The 21,692-nt window shown below is 34.9% G+C and overlaps 4 protein-coding genes across 7 annotated transcripts; 1 reads left to right on the forward strand and 3 right to left on the reverse strand.

Annotated features, from left to right (window-relative positions):
- Positions 1–2,323: 2,323 nt before the first annotated feature.
- LOC128877797 (pre-rRNA 2'-O-ribose RNA methyltransferase FTSJ3) lies at positions 2,324–5,492 on the reverse strand. The gene is made up of 3 exons (XM_054125329.1): positions 5,305–5,492; positions 2,903–5,147; positions 2,324–2,814 (listed from the first exon to the last, which is right to left on the reverse strand). Exons 1-3 carry the CDS (start codon positions 5,369–5,371, stop codon positions 2,562–2,564), a joined length of 2,565 nt encoding a protein of 854 aa, XP_053981304.1. The 5' UTR covers positions 5,372–5,492; the 3' UTR covers positions 2,324–2,561.
- Positions 5,493–5,781: 289 nt separating this feature from the next.
- Positions 5,782–7,696, reverse strand: LOC128877796 (26S proteasome regulatory subunit 8). The gene is made up of 6 exons (XM_054125328.1): positions 7,511–7,696; positions 7,301–7,445; positions 6,784–7,194; positions 6,473–6,699; positions 6,131–6,406; positions 5,782–6,042 (listed from the first exon to the last, which is right to left on the reverse strand). The coding sequence occupies exons 1-6, from the start codon at positions 7,526–7,528 to the stop codon at positions 5,902–5,904; spliced, it is 1,218 nt and encodes a 405-aa protein (XP_053981303.1). The 5' UTR covers positions 7,529–7,696; the 3' UTR covers positions 5,782–5,901.
- Positions 7,697–8,344: 648 nt separating this feature from the next.
- Positions 8,345–16,585, reverse strand: LOC128877792 (zinc finger FYVE domain-containing protein 9). 4 transcript variants are annotated; one of them, XM_054125322.1, is made up of 13 exons: positions 15,793–16,585; positions 13,340–15,625; positions 13,170–13,249; positions 11,823–12,000; positions 11,212–11,403; positions 11,013–11,135; positions 10,766–10,930; positions 10,543–10,702; positions 10,045–10,460; positions 9,721–9,964; positions 9,521–9,641; positions 9,221–9,382; positions 8,345–9,098 (listed from the first exon to the last, which is right to left on the reverse strand). In XM_054125322.1, exons 1-13 carry the CDS (start codon positions 15,848–15,850, stop codon positions 8,943–8,945), a joined length of 4,341 nt encoding a protein of 1,446 aa, XP_053981297.1. In that variant the 5' UTR covers positions 15,851–16,585; the 3' UTR covers positions 8,345–8,942. The 4 variants fall into 4 exon arrangements, with proteins under 4 accessions (XP_053981297.1, XP_053981296.1, XP_053981299.1 ...); XM_054125321.1 differs by having other exon boundaries at positions 11,212–11,430; XM_054125324.1 differs by having other exon boundaries at positions 11,823–11,937; positions 15,793–16,584.
- Positions 16,586–16,962: 377 nt separating this feature from the next.
- LOC128877794 (exosome complex exonuclease RRP44) lies at positions 16,963–21,325 on the forward strand. The gene is made up of 14 exons (XM_054125325.1): positions 16,963–17,164; positions 17,311–17,484; positions 17,559–17,716; positions 17,804–17,991; positions 18,064–18,290; positions 18,365–18,643; positions 18,731–19,015; positions 19,086–19,323; positions 19,419–19,677; positions 19,768–20,011; positions 20,090–20,310; positions 20,386–20,554; positions 20,633–20,908; positions 21,004–21,325. The coding sequence occupies exons 1-14, from the start codon at positions 17,111–17,113 to the stop codon at positions 21,175–21,177; spliced, it is 2,946 nt and encodes a 981-aa protein (XP_053981300.1). The 5' UTR covers positions 16,963–17,110; the 3' UTR covers positions 21,178–21,325.
- Positions 21,326–21,692: the final 367 nt, after the last annotated feature.

Consider the following 21,692-nt stretch of genomic DNA (forward strand, 5'->3'; position numbering starts at 1 on the left):
TCCACTTTCGTATTTAATCAACAACACGTAATTATTCCAAATAATTAATAGCCGATCCCCTTGAACTTTCTCGACAACTTTATCTTTAAATTGTATCACAGAATTTTATCCTACTGTAACGAAACCAAAAGGATCGTTTAATATCGTCTAAAACGCTCATTGGCTAAAAGCTTGAATTATTTTATCTTCGTATACGAGCACAGACGTGGACAAAATCCTTCTCGATGAATAGAAGATGAACTTCCTACCAGTCGTTCGTTGAATGAAAAATTAGAATTTGAATTTTGAAACGAAATTATATTTCAGGAGAATAAAACGTTGTGTCCGAGGGAACAAATGTCGCGAATAATTCCTTTACAGAAATGCTAATCCGTAATAATAAATATCAAACTATTCGAAAATGAACCAAAGTTGAATCTAAATTTGTTGTCTTTTCAGAGCATAGAACTTTCTTTTAGTTCGTTGCGGCGAAAGAAAATTTTAATTCAAAAGGCTCTAAAACGCTAAAACGCCACTGACCAAAGAACTGAATGAGATTTCACTCGAGCGAGATGAGTGAATTAATTTGAATAACGTCGTAGCATTAACAAGGCAAGGCCTGCAACGTTTTCATGAAAGGCATCATGACTTTTATCTGGGGTCACATAGTTGAAACGAAATGCTTGTCTCGACCGATTCTCGCACAGATTAGACGGTGGAAAGTCGAGGTCGCCCTTGACGTAAGCGCCAACCACGTAAAGATACTCGGACACACTGACAGCCTTTCATAGAAGCTGCCTACGCCAAGAAAATTGCACCGTGCAGTGCACGTCGATTGTTTACTATTATTACACGAAGCACACGGAGCCTGCATTTATTACATCGAAATAGTTTAAACTGCAACGAGGATATGTATCGTCTGTGGTATACGCAGGCCCGAGCGTACGATTTGTAACGGAACTGATGAATTTATGAAATGCCAAGAGTATCGTAAGCGCAAGGAAAATCGAAAGTTAAAAGCACTTCGGTACCGGCGCTAGTGCGTCAAGATTTACGAGTCCCGGTTGCACCACCTACAAGTGTTTGGCGCCCGACGCGAACTTGGCTCGCCCTAATCAAATTGGAACAAGTGGGTATTACGCCAGGGATCTACCGGTGTCCTTTAAAATTAAACCTGTTATGACTTTCTAAACCAGACTTCATATGCAATACGATTTGAATTTTCTATGAAACCCTATAAAATTAAATGGAACCACGTATTTTTATCCATGATAAGATAGCATTTATTTAAATAAATTTATTAATCTATAGTACGAGATCAATTATATCAAGTATACAAATTTAAATTGGAGTTTGTGAATCGCTTGGAACTCCTGTTCGTTATCGGTAGATTTAACGCAACCCGCCAGTCGGCCTGTCGCTCCGGTTGCCATCTATCAGGGTGCGAACAAAGATAGAGATCTTCTGTACCAGTCTCACGTTATGATAAAACAGTATACATAGCCCTTTTTCCACATTATTCTTTAACTTCCCTATTAGGAGTACCCACGCATGGTATAGCCTCCGATGGTAATAGAGGAATTCTTTCTGATGGTAACTGAATCTACGGAGGTTATTATTATAATTATTATATTTGTATTAGCTACAACCAGTAATTAAAGCAATTACCGTAATTAAAGTATGCGAGTACCTCGATATCATCTTGGATTTTCTAAATTGATTTATCGATTGATTTCGAGTTTTTCGACTTTAAGATTTTCGTGGGTGGGAAATTCAAATGTATGTTTCTAGAAGTCGTGCCACTTCGTTCGGAAGGGCGGTGATGCAATTTTTGGCGACGAGCCAAAAAAATTTCGTCGACGCCACTTTCATTGCAACGACGTCGAAGTATCTTTCTAAATGCTATCGGCCTTGTCCTTGACATCGACCGCAGCGTCCCGACGCTACGCAGGCTGCGGTTGCATCAGAATGTTCGATGCACGGAATACACCCAACGAAGATGCCGTTAGCATTGTAAGGTCTAAAAGGTGGGGAGCTTGTGAATGTTAGTCAATGATAATGGGAGACGCTCACGTAGACTAAACAGGTGGGCGGTGATATTGATCTATACTGATAAACCTTGAACACCGCTTTATAAATTGCATTGCCTTTTGGAACTTCTATGTTTATCGTATATGTATTTTTGCAAAACAAAAATAATCTGTATATTCAACTATAACTCAAAAATAATTCGATTACAAATTGGAACGCGATATTGCCTTCTATAATGTAATCACTAGAATAAATTTGGTAATAGTATAAATATGTTCAACCTATCTCGACTCTGTTTATGGACGCGTTTAAGTTCTGAACCGAATTTTAGTAAAACAATATAATTTCAATATAGAACATATTTATGTACAAAATAGTTTAATTTCGTTTATTGTGTAATAAACACAATAAACATTAATACACATGTATATACAAAACGCACTATATTATATACACTATTACAAAACATTGCAAAGTGACGTCTACTATACACCTGAAAGATGTTTGTGTGTTTTGTATTTTTATTGTTTCTTTTTTTTGTGTACATGAAATTATTTTGATTTCTTTCCTTTGTGAACTTTAGGCTTTCCTCGAGGTGGTTTACCGCCATGACTTTTCTTTCCACGTCCTTTAGTTTTTTCTTTTGCTTTTGCCGCACGTAAATCTTTCTTCATTCTGGGATCGACTATCTTGTAACGTCCTTTAACACCAGCGGGTCTCGCCGCTTTCTTTTGTGCCATATGTTTCTTTGCCACAATATAAGTAACATCTTTCTTCGGTTCTTTATGAGCTTTCTTGTACAGCCTAAAATAAAAATGCAAACAAGTATACATAAAAAAACAATCTACTATCTATTCATTATAAAAAATAGTAGACAGAAAATTATACTTACGCTTGTATTTGTTTCGACTTCTCTCTGTCGCTGATATCTGTGTTGTCCATAATTGCTTCCACTTTTTTCTTTGCTTTGTCTAATTTACGCATTGCTCGTCGCTTTTTCCTCGCCTTTGCTTCTAATACTTTTTTAATTGGCCTAACATTCACATCTTCTACTCGCTTTCTGTACTCATCGACGAGTTCCGTAGGTACAGGTGCTTCTTTCTTCATGTGCTTTTCTTCGTCTTGCACAAACCAATCTGGTAACTTTTCATCGTTAAACGCATATTTGTTCCAAGCTGAATCTACCAGATCCCTTCGAGTTTTCTTACTTTGAACTAATAATGACCCTAATGCTAAATCTTCTTCTGACAAACGTTTCTTCTTTATTGGCTTTATACCATTTGTCTGTGATACTATTTCAAAACCATTTTTGCCCCCAATTTGAGTTTTTTTAACACTATTTTTATTAGTAGCCATCATTTCCTGCATGTCATAATCAGAATTTGTATCTTCGCTATTATCGTCATCGCTACCATTGCCATCGTCGCCATCTTGTTCTTTTATAACTTTCTTCTGCATAGTTGTGTTTTCTTCTTCGTTATCTTCCCCTATTAAATGTCCACCTTTTTTCTTGTACTCTTCTACCATTTTATCTAATTCAAAATCTTCATCTTTTTCGTTTTCTAAATTCTTGAATACATCTTTTTCAAACCATAATTCTGCTTTGTGAATTCTTTTAGTCTTCTTATCCCTATGATCTAAATCAGTTAACAAAGGATTTTCTGAATCCTCATCCACGTTCTTTCTCTTTGCAAATCTTTCATTTTTATCTTCATTATCAGACTCATCCAAACCTAAGCCTGATTTGTCACTATGAGAGTCATCATCTGATGAATCACTTGAATCTTCTGAGTTGCTATTCTCTGTTTTATAATACAATCCAGAGCTATCCAAATGTCCTTCATCTTTGTTATATGTAACTTTTTTGACTTTTCTTTGCCCTTCATCCGAATCTACATCACTTTCTGCTACTACATCAGGATTCTGATCAGTTACATTTTCTAACTGTTGTAATGTCTTAATCTGTTTCAAGCTAAACATTTCGTCTCCTTCCAATATAGGTCCTTCGTTTCCTTTATGTACCATTTTTAAATTCAGACGTTCATTTAACTTTTGTCTTTCTTTATTAACCTTTTTCCTCTTTCGCTTAAGGTCTCTAGCTTCGTCAGTTCGAAGTTCCTCGATTTGTTTCATAATTTCTTCATCTTCCAAATCTTCTAGTTCTTCTTGAGTCATAGGTACTTTTGTTGACTCATCCACCACATCTTTTTCTGCATCTTCTTCTACCGGTTGTTTTTCTTTCAAACATTCCTTCATTGTTTTCCACCAACTAAGTAAACGCCGCAAATCCTTTTTACCTAATACTTTAATATCTTTACAACATTCCTTTATTTCCTTGGTTGTCTTCTCGTGACTTGCTATTGTTTCATCATCGAAAACAATTTCAGAAGCATTCTGCAATGCTTCCACAGCACTTTCATGTGATATAAAATCTTTAACTGATAACTTATGATATAAAGTATAATCGTTTTCTGGATAGCCCTCTGCTTTATGTTTCTTCGTTACCGGATTATATACATTCAGTTTATTTGTTGAATCTATCTCTAATTCAGAAAAAACATATTTTGGATCTAAGAATTTAGGATCTAACTTGTCTGGAGCAATATAATATTGACAGACAACAAAAATTTCAGCAGATTCTGATCGTGATGCTTGAGGTTTAGTTGCATGTACTTTTTTAAATAACTGTTTCAAAACCCAAATCAATGCATGATAATCTTTTGATCGAAAAACTTTTGTAACAAACCATCCTCCAGGCCTCAGAAATTGTGTTGCCAATTTCAGAGCAGCTAAAGTTAAAACAATTTGTTGATATGCATCGTGGAGCCAGTTTTTTCCAACATTTGGTGCTCCATCATTCAACACAACATCAGCTTTCCATGTCTTTAATTCACGAGATATTGAAACACGACATTTATCTGTCGTGATATCTTCTGTTAAACTGATACATCCTGGAATTGGTTTTATGGGAAACAAATCTACGCCAATGACTATGGAAGATACTGGCATATTCTGCCGAGCGATTTGCATCCACCCACCAGGAGCTGCACATAAATCTATGCATACTCGAGATTTTTGTAAAAATTCAAACTTTCGATTCAACTGAATCAATTTGAAAGCAGCACGTGATCTATAACCTATAAAATATAACCTGTGAGGAACGTGTAACACACAACAAACATAGAAGCTGGCAAGCGTTTTTAATTTATTGCTAAATATTTTATTCCATAACTTTCATCGAATTAATTATATTGGAAATATGATATAGTCTGTAACAAAAATATTTCCACTTACCGGTTTCTTTTGCTAGGTGATAATATTTATCCCTTCGTTGTTTTCCAATCTTCCCTTTTTTACCCATGTTGAACTATAAACAGCCGTACCTAATTAGTGAAAATCAATTATAATAAATAATGTTGAATTACTAAGGAACACATGTCGTGCGAAACCACATGCGGTTATTACCATACAAGAGTTGACAAGAGTGGGGACTGGTGGGGACAAGCGGAGATCGAAGAAAGAACAGGTTTTCCTTCTCGCTTCTGAAATCAGTTTTGCTAACAATCTTATGCGATTGTAGTTCGAATATTTTGGCTATTCATGTTTTGAGGAAGCATATAAACATTCTAAAAAATATTCAAATAATTTCAACCCCACTGTTAGACACCCACACCTTTAATTTGTAAATCAGTGTTAAAATAAATCTTATTGTAATAATAACCGAAAATTCTCAGGTGAAAAAATTAAAGTATTTCTTAAACAAAAAGTAAATTATTCCTTTGTTCTTATAACTATAATCTTTATTTCTCATACACATTTCAATTGAAGTTACATGGAGTTACAAAAAATGCAAACAATATAGAAATAATGAAATACAGAAAGTACAATCAATTACTTCCATAACTTCTTGATCGACATATTCTTTTCTGAATCCTTCTGCATAACTTTTGCCACAGCCATTTCAAAATCTTCTTGAGTAACGTGAACGCGACGTTCTCTAAGAGCGTACATGCCAGCTTCTGTACACACACCCTAAAAATATGAGAACGTACGAAAGATGACTAAAGAATTCCAATCTTTGAAAACACTCCATTATTTCTGCAGACGTAATATTAAATACCTTCACTTCAGCCCCTGATGCACCAGGCATAAGTTCTGCAATTTTTCTTAAATTAATACCACGAGTTAAGTTCATTTTTCTCGAGTGGATCTTCAAAATATCGAGACGCGCTTCCTCATTTGGTGGCGGAAATTCAATTTTACGATCGATACGTCCCGGTCTCAATAAAGCAGGATCTAATATATCAATTCTGTTTGTCGCCATGATAACTTTTATATTATTTGTTGCTTCGAAACCATCCAATTGGTTGAGCAATTCAAGCATAGTTCGTTGAACCTAATTAAAATTTTTATTTAGTTTCAATGAACTCCTGAACCTTAAAATCCAAAATATAAAACATACTTCGCTATCTCCTCCAGATCCCGATTCAATACGAGAACTTCCAATTGAATCTATTTCATCCATGAATATTATAGATGGAGCATGTTCTCTTGCCATTACGAAAAGTTCACGAACCATACGCGAACCTTCGCCAATGAACTTTTGTACTAATTCAGAACCAGATACACGAATAAAGGTACATTCTGTATGATGAGCAACAGCTCTTGCCAATAAAGTTTTCCCTGTACCTGAAAATAAATGGTAAATTCATTTATAATGTATCGTTTTCTGATAAGAAATAAACCAGCATTTTCTTCTGATTATTCATCTACCTGGTGGTCCATATAAAAGAACTCCTTTAGGTTGAGCAATTCCAAGAGCATCAAATAATTCAGGATGTTTAACAGGTAGTTCTATAACCTCTTTAATTTCCTTAATCTGTTTATCTAAGCCACCAACCATTTCATATGTAGAATCTGGTACTTTCTCAACCATCATAAGAGAAACAAGTGGATCGACTTTATTTGGTAAGATTTTATGCAGAGTATAACTTTCATTACGCAATGCAACTCTTGAATTTGGAGTTACATCGTTGATATCAATGTTTTTGTCAATATCCACAACAAATTTGCCCTCAGGATGCACTTTAACCAAGACCTTCTTTTTATCCATTGGTTTGACAACTTCTCCAACATATGATCCTTGTTCTTGAAGAAGTTGCAATTCCTCTCGCAACATGCGCACTAGTGATAATAACAATATTTTTAGTATAAAAAATATTAAAAGCAATGAAATAGAAATTATTGATCATAGTAGATGTGATATATAGGTATAAAAAGTAAAGCATACCTTTCGCGTTAAGCTCATTACGTTGCGCTTGTAACCTCCTTAAATTTTGACTTTTCTCTGCTACAATTAACTGCAGCTCTTCGATTTTGGTAATGTAATAAGGTTTAAAACCTTCTCCCTTCGCAGTCTTTTCATCTATTTCCATCTAAAGTGTTTAAAAAATAAAGAATTGCCCGAAATCTAATATCGAGTTCAAATTAACCCACTTACCCTATTTGTGAGCGTCATTTTCGCACTCACTGCTTATAACCAATTGCGAATAATAATTACTTTTGTTTTATACTGCCATTTACTTATAATACGAACGCTAAGTAATAATTAAAAAAGTCAATGCTTGTATTCTCTGTTACCGTAATAACTGCTTGTCACCGACTTCTATACTCAACTCGGAAGTCAATTGGTCAATCATTTACGAGAGTACATCGATATCGAATATCGATATTATATCGACTGTTGCGTTTCCTTTGTATCGAATTATGGGATACGTATACTGCTACGTTCAACTTCTAGAAGTACTTTGCATATATAAAATAATGGAATTCAACAGAACCAAAACGATAGAGGATTATTGGAGATATTCCTTAGCTTTATTTAGAGTGCGTTATTGTTAGTTTTACAATATACACATTTATGAATACTAATACTGGTTTTATTACTAGTGGCGCCATCGGTGGTAACACACTTAAGTTTGTAGTGAAAATAGTTCTCAATGTTCCTACTAGATTTCGCCACTAACTAAAGGATCGATAATTATTATTACATAATAATTATATTCATAAAAATGATAAATTTGATATATTACCTTAACGTCACAATATGTCTTTCAACTTTTTCAACTTTATGTGTACGATTGCATATAAATTGTTTAATAAAGCTAACAAACAAATATAATTTTTTGTTAAACAAAATTGCACTTTTCCTTATGTCGTAATTGGACTACTTAGGTTAACTTCATCTTTGCTCATACAATCTCTCAAAGCCCAACATTCCAGCGAATTTCTTTCAATTATTCACCAGAGATAGTTTCGATCTCTTTAAAACGCATAGAGATTAACAAAAACCATTTTATTTATCAAGTTAACACTTCAAAAAAGTACTATTAACTATCATTATACAAATATTACACGAATAACAACAAAACGTATATATTTACATAATGCAAATAAAAAATGATGGTATCTTCATTCGGCTCCAGCCACAAAAAGTTCCTAAAATTCTTTATACAAAACAATACATTTATCGTCAATGTTTTCGAATAAAAGACAATTATAAATACAGAATTCGATTGCCACACCCCAGAGGAGCGAGGCTAATACAATTTAAAGCAAATGTGAGTATGTACCTTCATATTCAGCAGTTACTATTTATATTTGTGTATTAGTAGTTATTTTCTTGTATCTTTACTGGACATGATTCGGTACATTTTATGATGTACATATATATAAGCGCTTTTGTGTCGTCTATGTATGTGGTTAGTATTTAAATAGAAAATATTTCCCCCTCGTTTCAGATCATCTATTTCAATAGTTCCACGAATCCTTAAATTGTACATGGCGGGTGTACAAATGTTGCACGACAATATGCGTGTCAATATTTTGTTCGATGAAGATGTTAACAAAACAGGAGTAAACAGGGACAAGTCTCAATAGTCGAGTATGTAAAAAATTAATTCAAGCACCGTATGTGTATCCTGACTGCTTTGCGCTGCTTTATGCAGAACTTGAATTAATTCGTTGTCCAAACTGTTCATGTAGATCGGTGGCAATTTCATACCTTCGCTACCAGCTTCATAACCCACCTAGTGTTATATTACAACTTCATTATACGTTTCTTTTTAAATTTCAGATGAGAGACTATTCCAAACTGCTAAGTGCTATAGAATTGCTTATCGTCATTATTATATCATATCAAGGAACTCACGTTATCGGGATGAATGGTAGTTCTTACGCCAAGTTTCATTAAACCAGCAGTAGCTAGAAGGTCTAGTAGCTTCACCAAAGCTGTGCACGTTGCTTTCGCTATATTTCCGGATAATTTATCTATATCCACTGGATCGTGAACCCCGTTCGGATGATCATCAGACTTTGAACATAAACAGTTTGAAATACATTTATTTAATGACATTTTGATCAATGAGAGATAGTTCAAGAAACAAAAATATTTTTACGCTTGATAACATAAGTAGGGCGAAAGTAAAATTATATTCGTCGCTGCGCATACCTTAATAATAAATACTTCCCTCCAACAAATAAATCTGCTTGTTCCCTTGCAATGGATACTTTTACGTACTCTAATCGATGGAATACCATCCATTGGTTGTCCATCGATAGGACTTTTAACTCTAAAATCAGATAACGAATTCAAATAGTTCGCAGTTAAAATGAAAAATGAATCGAAAAATTAACTGCCGTGACATTTACCCTACGTTGAAGTTTACATCGTTTTCGACCCATTTTATGTTTACTGTTTCGTCTGGTTCGGGTGCTCCTTGTCGACCGCAACCAATAGAAAAATCTTGCATGTTTCTGAGAGCCGCCTTTAAAGCCTCCATTTTTTCTGGCATTATTTCTACCATCATTCCATCCTCCACTATACTTGATTTGGCCGAGAGACCCATCGACGATTTTAACGCGCCGTTGATAACGATAAAACTCGTTCCTGTCACTGAATCGATTGTAAGGACTAATTAGCATTTGAAAATACAATTAATCCTTCACTACATTCGTTATAAATCAAATACGTACCTGTTCTTGGTTTGTTCGCGATACTTATCGCTTGCGTTTGGTAATTGCTTTCGTCGCCAGTGTTGGTTTGTATGCAGACTAAGTGCGAGTCGGCAGCCATGCTGAAATTCGAAGCATACGCTAGCACGTGGTCGTTCGAATTGTTCAAACCTTTGATCACTTGATCGTATCGATTCTTTGGGAACATCACATCCGTTATTCGATTCCTGAAATGTATAGTCAGTCCTCTCACGGTAGGTAACGTGTACCCGAAGTTTCGAAAATCCGCTAACACTTTCATAACAGTGTGTCCTATCTCGAAGTACAAGGCATCACGAAATCGCACGGAGAATAGCGGGCAAGGATAGTTGCGATATTCCGCACCAATTCGTAGGACAAGACGCAACGGAAACACTTTAGCCCACGGTGTTTCCCACCTAAAACGATAAAAAAAAATGCGAATTATGTAACTTATGTTAAATGGATAATCGTTGTATTGCAATTTTTAATGAAACAAACCTGTGCACCAGTAAACCCACTAGGAAAGGGGCAGGAGGTAAAACGATCTTTTGTAAACATTGAAACGTTTGTCGTATGAAAAGGAATCCAGCATGTTTCCGAGAACCCAAAAGATTTCCTCCATGATATCTCGAGAATCCCAACTCGGAGACCGTGTGTCCTGTATCGATGATTTATTAAATTATGTTGTAAATTCGTTAGAAATAAACATGCAAAACGATACCTGCGATAGCTTCGAGATATAACTCGTTGATGAAAATAAGGAGGTCCTTCGGTATCTGGGTTTCATCGGGCAACGTTTCAATTAACAGTATTACCTCGTCTTGTCCTACGCAAGCGAGTCCTTTCGATGTAACGTTCCAACATGTTTTATTTACGCAGCAATTTACTAAAAATGATGCATGGAATTCGTTTCGTTAGAAGTACTATCAAATTAATACCTGCAATAATTACTACCAGTTCACGCTTACAATTTACTATCTTAACGTAGGCATAGAGATTCCGATTAATTGCAAACATTACTGGTGGCTCGCAATCATTTTTTAGTGTTTTGTAGAGAAGATCCTCGTCTGTTACAGGGTGGTACGATACTTCTGTAAAGTTAAATAAACTTGTATAACGTTATGTTAAAGCAAAACATAGTTATCTGTCAATAGATCTATTACTTACGTCCTTTATGTATCGTTACGGTTGGCGGAAGGGCGTTCGGTTCGTGTGGCACGTAACTTTCAGTGTTTGGATCCAAATGCGGCAAGTTCTGCCTCTTGACAGAAGTACTCGGCACCGACGATCCAGGTGTCGGTATAATCATGCTCGCCAATTTCCGGTACGGCCGTTTCAAGTCCCACGACATGTCTAGTTCTGTCAGGTCACAGCCAGGCCTTATTCCTGTGTTTTAGTTATAGGTGCATAAAACCAAAACAAACAGGAAGGAACAGGGCCATTGACGAGGTGAAACGTTTCAGGGAGGCAAAAAAATAATATCGCACACAGATATAGGAATATAACGTCAACTCAAGAAAACCAAAACTTAATGCAAGGTGTATCAGGTTCAGATTAAAGTGTAGGGTTGCTGTATCTACGATCTCTACAGTGTTACGTGTTAATTGTCTAGTAATTAATTATATTAAGTTTAGAAAAATATGATACTTTCTATTGTTAGAACAAAATGCAATTCGAGTGCTTGAGCAACTGTAAGTCTTAAAAATCAAACATACTTCACTCTTTTTGCAATGAATAAATTTAAACATCATTGAATACTGTATATAACTTTTACCTACCATCGCTAAACATAACAGATTTTGAAACTTCAGGCCTGTTCTTTGTACCACCTTCTCTTTTAAGAACTCCGACGGGTACCATGACCGTAGGCGGTGGAGCCAATCCGCCAGATAACTGTTGCAAGGGTGGTATAGTTGAACAGTACTCCATGGGATTATTTGGATTAGGCTGTCTCCCCTATAACCATTTCTCGAATACTCCTAACATTCACATTTATTTCTTCATCCAGTAAACACAGATTGCACACACAAAATAATAGAATGTTCCTTTATTGCATTTAATTATGATCTATATATTTTATTCATACGATAATCATCCGATCGATACTTTGTTATTTAGAAATATTCGCTTTACGATAAAATTTTATTTAAAGAAAATGTTTGAAAGTCCTAACAAAAAAAATAAAAAATATTAGCAGTAAACAATCAGTAACATAATAAAAATTCAACGACATTTAAGTATTAAACTACAAATGATCGCAGTTAGTATGTTCGCATAACTTAATTACTTCAATCGCGACAATTTTCTGTTTACTGGATATTTCTTGCAACTAAAATATAAAGCAGACAAGTAACTCTTCGCAAATAATGCTAGTTAAAAAAAAAGCATGCCTTATATTTGTAATACGAAAATCAATATCTAACAAAAAACGAACCAGAAACAAATATTTATAACATGAAAAAAGAACACAATGCAAACAAATTGAACGTGCTACTACAATCGTATCATTCTCGTAATTTATAAGTATCAATTTTAAATACTGTGAATCAGTTGAAACATTAGACATTTGATTCTGTTTTATAATTGTGAGAAGATTGCAAAGTTTCTGTCTTAAATCTAAATTCATCTACGAAACGATGTGAAATAATAAGAAAGAAGTATTCAACAAATTGTTATAGGTGATTAATAATCTTATGCTAACATTTAGATTAATTTAAGAAAAAATGTTTTATTTAAATGTAATTTATGATATATGAGCTTTATCATTTTCTTCAAAAATTTGATGCAACTAATAACTAAATTAGAGATCTTTTATTACCAATAGAAACTCAGGAATTAATAAACAAAAGAATATCAAATATTTACATGAAATAAGAATCTAATGGAGTTATGCAACCAGGCAGCAAGGAATGTAACATCCTATGTTGTAATTCTCGTAAACAATTGAATTAAGTTAGTACAATAATGGAAATAGTAAATGATCGACAGTAATAATTCAACGCTTTATTAATAGAAAATAAATGTGACAAACTACTGGTAGTTAATATTTACTATTAGAATTTATGGGTCCATACATGAAAAAAATACACAGCAATCTCTTATAAAATAATTTGCATTCAACGTACCTGAGGTGAATTGATATCATTGTTACTCATGCACGTTGAATAACCAGAAGTCCATTCTCCCAAACCTTGTTCAGTTTCAGCTGCAAAATAAAATTTCCGTTACTATATTCCCTCTTTCCTTATACAGTTAACAACGTTCTAATAATCAAACGTTATATCGTAGAAATTACCTTTGGTGAGAAGCTGATAACAGGAAACGCAAACACGGGAGTCAATGTTTCCCTGATATTCTAATTTATATTTCATACTACAGCATTTATTACATAAGACTTTTCCACACGCGCGACAGTGATGTCGCCTTTTGATTACTGTAAATTTTACATCGCAGAACATACAACTGGGTGCATTGCTATCTGGAACCCAAAATGGGGGTTGCTTTCCCAAAACTAAACTAGATTCTGGTAAGGAATTGTCTAAGATATCTGGCAAAGATCCTTGATCTTCTTTCATAGCATCGACATCCGATTGCACTTGACCAGATGTATCGCTTGTAGAACCAAGTGTCGGATGTTCGCTTGTATTATTTGTTAAAACGATATCCAAAGTCTGAGGTCGCACTGGCTTCTCTGATTCATCGCTGGTATCGCTTGTGTTTGATCTTATGGAAGCCTCCACAGATTTAGGCATTGTATCATCATAATGCGTTATCGTATTACTTTGTACTTTTATTTCGGATGATATCGAAATGCTTTCTTCGGAATTATTATCGATGTCGCTTTGCATTTTTAATTCGCAAGCTTGACTATATTGCCCAAAATTTTCTTTCTGCTCCTTTAATTGCGTTTCAGTTCTATCGTTAGTCAATGATTCTTGATTTATATTTAAATCATATGTACAATCTTCTCGAACGTCCTTAATACTCTCTGTATTAGATATAGATCCGCTTTCTAACGTTACATGAATATATTCGTGTTTTTCCTTCTCATCATCGTCTATATGCGATAATTCGAATTTTCTACTGCTTGTATTATCTAACACGTCGCTACGTTTATCTTCTTTCGCTTGATCGTTGTATTGTTGTTGATTCTGTTTCTCTAATAAATCAGTCTGTATTTCTTTATTTGTATCTTCTTTCGTATAATCAATTACCGAAATATTTTCTATTTTCTTGCTTAATTCTTCCTCTGTTGTCGTTGAAGGTTCTATAATATTTTTCAAGGTTTGAACTTCGTTCTTTTGATCTTGTGATGTACTTTGCATTGTATTTTCTAATACAGTTTCGTGCTTGTTATTTTCTTTGTTTAGCGTATCTTCTTCCTCTATTTCAGCTAAATACTTAGTCAGTTCCTCCTCTGGTAAATCATTGATACTACTGAATCCAAGTGGTTTATGTACTAGATTTGAACTGACTTTATGTTTATCAGTTGTAACAGAACATTTTACATCTAACGGTTTACTTTCTTCCGATTGTGTTACAGACTTCTTTTCGCAACTAGTCGCCTGAGCGCCATGAAGATATTCAAATCTCGAATTATTCTCTCTGCTTACGATATCAATATTTTCACGCACCCGATCAAAATTGAGTTTACTATGTAGTTTCTCGTTTACTACTTCTGCATCGGTACTTAATCTGTATGTTTCGGTTACCATTGTGTTTCTAGAGAGTTCAGATTCATTTTTTATTTCTTCATAACTTGGTAAATGAATATTTTTTACACTATCTTCTTCGATATTCGATTCACGCGTATCGGGAAATTCCGATGCTACGGATACCGCGACATCCTGATGACTTGAAATGGAAGCTTCTTTACCACTATTAATCGTATTGCTTCCTTGTTTAATCGCTGTACTTTCGTCTGTATTTTTCACAGAACTTTGAATTAACCGAGGTGCTTCCCTATCGTGGCAAATAGGTTTAGATTCTATATTGGATTCTCTTTCTTGCTCGTCTAACGTAGGGTGAATACAGTCCGAACTTCCAGGCGGCGCGTTTATATAGTCGTTTAAACTACTGAAGACATTGCTAACACTGGGTTTGAGATTAAATTGATTCAGTTTTTTATCATACCTATTGTCAATCTTTGGGCTACTACTACCATTTTGCTGTTTTTGAATTAATTTTTGCGATATGTCGTTATGTATCGTCAAAGGAACCTGCTCGGAGTTATACGGCGGGACAATTTGTTTTTGCGTCAATTTATTGTCGTTTGCGCATTCTTGCATATAAAAATGATTTACGCTGTCCAAGCTATCTAGCGACGTTTCATCTTTAGTATAGGTAAGAGCATCAGGAATTACGTTCTTGTCTTGGACACATATACTCCTTCCAGCCGTTTCCTGTGGATCCTTATGCCTTTCCAGAGGAGATACCACATCCAATTCTTTGTTGGCTGTCCTAGACTCTATCAAATGATAATTATAAGGTTTTAAATCCGATGGTTCCAAGTTACTCTTACTCGCAGAAGACGATGCACTGTTTGCAGAAGGATTAACAGATGCTATTTGCTCTGCACAATCTGAAAGATAGGTTTATTATATTATTCGATAGGAATCTATAATAAATAGGACCAATAATTATAATAACATTCAATTTGAGTTTGGAGTACAGATATTGGATTTGAAACTGTTTACAAACAAAGATATGGTTATTCGTATTCTATGAAAAAAAAAAAGAAATTCTCACCTTCGTTAAATTCAAAATCGTCGAGAACTTTGTCCAAATCAACGGCAAATTTTTCCATTGCGTCGTTAACGTTGTTTACACTGATCGCGAGGTCATTTAACACATTCCTTTGGAGCTTCTGATAAATTTTAAATAAAATTTCATCAACTGAGCAACTGTCGGGACGAAATGTACGACGTAATTTTCAAATTTCTCGCTGACGATACGTCGAGAACGTATACCGCGGAACTCCAAACGACAATCGGTTAGTTACATCAGCAACACGACATTTTCGACGATTTGATAAACCGCCTACAAGTCATTTCTTGTTATACGAATATCCTTGCGTTTGGTGTTCTAGATCAGCGCAGTGTGTCTTTACGAATTGGTCCCTTTCGATTATCCATGACACGCAGCCGTGACATCGGTGGAAGAGGTTTTCATTGGAGCCACGCGTCCGAGAAAACAATGCGTAACAATCAAAGGAACAATCATGAATCCTCGATCATCACGTGGATTAATTGACAGTGGAATAAACGATCATGCATGTTCGCGCAATAGTTGCTCAGAGAACTGTCATTCTACCATCACCTACGATTCCTACGTGCGAGCGCAGTGACGAACCTTCTCTCCTATCGATAAATCGAAATTCACAATCGCGTTCTCGATCGATCGACTAATTTCGTATTCAGAAATTTTATCACACTCGATAACAGGCGATTTTTCAACGACATAGAATATTATTCGAAATTGGTAAATTTTTTTTTTAATAACGATTTTACCGATGAGTAATTACTGTAGTGGATTGAGTCGCACTTGGTAACAAAAGAAAAAAATGCCGAGACTCACGTGCTTTTGAATGTGAAACGATCTTTAGTCGTTATAGTCCCTACATATTTAGAGCCTGAGCTGTCACTAGAGCTGGCTACGTAATTTGCGAGGCCCTTGCTCGAAAAACAGGAAACAAGAAAGCTTTCTCAGTTAAAGATATTTTATTGCTTCTGAAGCATGACGGTAACAGCGGTAGACGAGTACATAAATTTACAAAATGAAAAAAGTAATCGTGGAATAAATTTGTAAACTCTATTACTATGTCAATGGAAATAGGATCGTATGGTAATATAGTACTAAATTTCTTTAACTATGGTTACTTTTAGTTTTTACAGTTTCCTGCCATGACGATGCATTGATATTTCGTATAATGGAGGATTGGATCCACGTGTAGTATCTGATCGTTTATGTATATACATGTTCGAATTTAAGAGACGCTTTTTAGTTTTCACAGAAAAGCGGGTGCATCAATAATTAAACATCTGTCTGTGTAATAAAAATAAGCAAGATGTTGAAAACAAAGGTTTTCTTTAGAAAAACAAAGGGAGGAAAAGTGTTTAAGGTAATATAAACAGAGTTAGGGCTTGACATGTTTTGATTGACATTTAAGCGATGCCCAAGATCAAATACACAATTCATTAATTACAATTTGTCATTGCTGAAGGTAAAAATCTCCGAGTATTTACATTTTCTTTTACTTTTTCTTAGACTGTCCGTGAACACTACCTCAGAGATGATATCCACTGTGGTTCCAAAGCTTGCGATAAATGTCTTTATAGAAATCGAAATATTATATTAGACGACGAAGATTCAGGTGCTAAAAGTTCTAGACTACCATATCCTTATTATCTTTTATTGGATACCAATATTATTTTAAACCAGGTAAGAATAATCTTACCACATTTTAATACCATTACTAATTTAATCATAATCTACTAATTCATTCATAATTTTAGATTGACGTTTTAGAAGAAGATGTTATTTCCAATGTAATAATTTTGCAAACAGTGTTGGAAGAAGTAAGACATAAAAGTTCTAATGTATATAAAAAGTTAAAGGATATAATTAGTCACACGCATAGGAAATTTTATGTATTTGTTAACGAACATCACAAGTATGTTTAAACTTTATTTATTCCACTTTCAGAGTAGCATTTCTATCTTATGTATTGTTGTAAATCATATTTTATAATTTTGTGTAGAAATACTTATATAGAACGTAATCCTGGTGAAAGCCCAAACGATCGAAACGATCGATCTATACGAGTCGCGACAGGATGGTACAATGAGCATTTAGCTTCCAACAATTGTAATATTAAGACAGTACTATTAACAGACGACGCGCGAAACAGAGAATTAGCAGAAAAGGAAGGGATCCCTGTTCTTTCAAGTAAAGCTCTTTTTTTGAAGTTGTAGATAAATTATAACCTTTATTTCACTTTATGCTATTGTTACTTTTCAGTGGAGGATTACGTGGCATCGTTGGAAAATGCAGGCTATTTAGTAGATAAATTATGCAAACTAAGTTATGGCTCGGAAAACGAAGGCAGGGAAGTTTTCCCTTGTCACCTTGCTCCAACACAACTACACAATGGTATAAAAAAGGGGGAACTTATGCAAGGAAAATTTTCGGCATCGAGAGAAAACTTTTTAGAGGGATACGTAAATACAGAAGGAATGGAAAACTCCGTGAGTGCTTACTTGTCTTCTATTATTATTCATCTCGACTAAATATGTCTTCAATTACATATATTTTGTTGTAGGTTTTGATCCAAGGTCGAAGCAACCTTAATAGAGCTGTTGATGGCGATACAGTTGCAATTGAACTTTTACCAGAAGACCAGTGGTCATCTCCCAGTGATATTATTCTACAAGATGAGGGAGAAGCAGACGCGGACGATATTTTAGAAACAGAGAAAGTGTTAGATAAATTTGTTTCTTCGAACAAAATGCAAAAAACTCCAACTGGAAGGATTGTTGGTATCATTAGAAGGAACTGGAGGCAGTATTGTGGAATATTGCAGCCTAATAATGTTGAAGGGGTAATTGCAACAGTTATAATAATTAACTCAAACGTCTATTATATATGTACTATTTGTATATCATAACCTTGTTTTGTATTTAATTAGAGTATAAGTCATTTGTTCGTCCCAGCCGAACGAAAAATACCTAAAATAAGAATCGAAACCAGACAATACAAGGTGTTGAGTAAACAAAGAATTATCGTTGCTATTGATTCGTGGCCGCGAAATTCTAGGTCTCCTTTGGGTCACTTTGTACGAGCATTAGGTGAAATAGGAGATAAAGCAACTGAAAACGAAGTAATACTATTAGAGCACGATGTCCCGCATAGTCGATTTTCTGATGATGTTCTTAGCTCACTTCCAAAAATGCCTTGGAGCATCACGGAAACTGTATGTACAAATAATGCGACTAAAATAATTAGATATATATGTTAATCGTATATATCTTTTTACGATACAGGACTTGGAAGGTCGAGAGGACCTTAGACATTTAGATATATGTTCAGTGGATCCGCCAGGGTGCACAGATATCGATGATGCGCTTCATTGTATAGAATTGCCGAATGGTAATCTCGAAGTAGGTGTACATATCGCGGACGTAACACATTTTATTAGACCTGGTACAGCATTAGATAAAGAAGCAGCTCTACGAGCTACGACTGTATATTTGGTTGATACAAGGATTCAAATGATTCCAGGTAAAAATAACTTCTAACTTTCGAATATACATTAATTTTTTCATTCGTAATATATGTCGAATTTTACAATGTAATATTAAAAATAATGATCGTAGAATTGCTCAGCACGAATCTCTGTTCCTTAAGAGGAAACGAAGAACGATTAGCGTTTTCCTGTATATGGGAAATGGACAAGGATACAAATATAATTAATACGAGATATTGTAAATCTGTAATTCGTTCGCGAGCAGCTATGACTTACGACGAAGCTCAGCTAAAAATTGATGATTCCACTCAACAAGATTCAATCGCAAAATCGTTAAGAAACCTTAATAATTTAGCAAAACTATTAAAGAAGAAACGTTTAGAAAACGGGTACGAAACATGGCGTTCCAATAATAAATTAGTTTGTTTTTCAACGATTGCGGTACTAATCGCGTTTAATTGAATTTGTTTTAATCGTAGCGCGTTAGTGTTAGCATCTCCAGAAATCCGTTTTCAAGTTGACGATGAAACACACGATCCCATCGATGTGGAAGCGAAAAAAATTAAAGACACTAATTCCATGATCGAAGAATTTATGCTGCTAGCAAATATTTCGGTTGCTAAAAAGATCGTGGAGGAATTTCCAGAATGCGCAGTGTTAAGAAGACATCCTGAGCCACCGCCTGCTAATTTTGAGCCTCTTATAAAGGCTGGAAAAAATCAAGTATGGAAAACTTATTCGAAGAAGAATCAAATACAACTGTTTTACGTACAATGATAATAACTAATAATTTTTCAACAGGGTTTCACTATAAACATTAATAGCGGCAAAGAATTGGCAGAATCTTTAGACAGGTGTTACAAAAAGGACAATCCTTACTTCAATACTATGCTAAGAATACTTGCCACACGGTGTATGATGCAGGCTGTATACTTCGTTAGCGGTATGCACCAACAAAGCGAATACTTCCATTACGGTTTAGCATGTCCAATCTATACCCATTTCACCTCGCCTATCCGGAGGTAAAAGTCCAAAATTAAAAATGAAAGTAACTTAAATAACGTGATTTGAATATTTTTATTTATTTTATCATGTAGATACGCCGATGTAATGGTTCATCGTTTATTGGCAGTTTGCATAGGGGCTGACGTGACTTATCCTGATTTACTGGACAAGAAGAAGAATCACGCGCTTTGTCACAATCTAAATTATCGAAACAGAATGGCTCAGTTCGCTGGCCGTGCATCGGTTGCACTTAATACACATGTTTGTATTTGTTACGCTTTCTTTAAATTTATGATTCAATTGCATTCGCGCTAACAGTATTACTTCTCACTTTTCCAGTTATTCTTCAGAGGTAAAATTCAAGATGAAGAAGGTTATATACTTTTTGTACGTAAGAACGCGCTACAAATACTGATTCCTAAATATGGATTAGAAGGAACGTTGTATTTGAACGATAAGAAATCATCCGTATCGTTCAAATACCATGACGAAGATCATTCGCAAACTTGCGGGGACATCGTATTTCGAACGTTCGATCTTGTTATAGTGCAAATAAGTTTGGACAGATCTAATGTACAGCACGAGAAATTAGTATTTAAACTTGTTAAACCACACGTAAGTCTATCGCAATGAATCATATCAAGTTAATCGTTATTACGTTAAACTCTTTACGTTTTATTTTAACCGCTTGTAAAATTATATTTGAACAGATCCCAGGTTTCAGCATTCCTTCAGGAAACACAGAATTTTCAGACACTATACAAGAACAAAGTACAAAAGAATTGTCGAAACGAAAAATAGATGCAGCGTGTATAGAAAAACCATCGGATGATAAGGCTAAAAGCGAAGGAAGCAAAAAGAAACGAAGACGAAAGAAACGATAATGTGATATTTTGATCTTTTGACAGATTTTTTTTCCGTATGTTTTTGTATATTGTGTGTATTAAATATAAAGAAAAATGAAGTAAGGGACCTCTGTAAATATTTTACTCGACAAATATAAAATTTAATTAACATACGAAATAATAAAAACTCCTTGAACCATGTTTGTTCCCCTCGGTAAGAAATGAATAGTTCTAAGAAAAAAAGTATTTGTATTCTTATGATTGTATACAGACGTCCACATATGCGATTTAATCATAACTTGATAAAGTGTTATGTATTTATAACGACTTGTCAGTGTGTCTATGTACATACATGTATATCCGCATACTAGGTTAATTAGCAATATAACAGAACTATAGGGTCGGAAACATCGACGAACGTATGGTTGGAAGATATTCTTATCTTTATGAGAGAATGTAACGTCGTGAAAACGAAGCTTCTCTTTGGCATATGTTTTTTTGCGGAACCTCCACGCTATCGCAGACAGTTTTTGGTGTTGCGCCAAGAATGGAGT

This window comes from Hylaeus volcanicus, chromosome 6, assembly GCF_026283585.1.
Source record: "Hylaeus volcanicus isolate JK05 chromosome 6, UHH_iyHylVolc1.0_haploid, whole genome shotgun sequence".
In the NCBI taxonomy this organism is placed as follows: domain Eukaryota; kingdom Metazoa; phylum Arthropoda; class Insecta; order Hymenoptera; family Colletidae; genus Hylaeus; species Hylaeus volcanicus.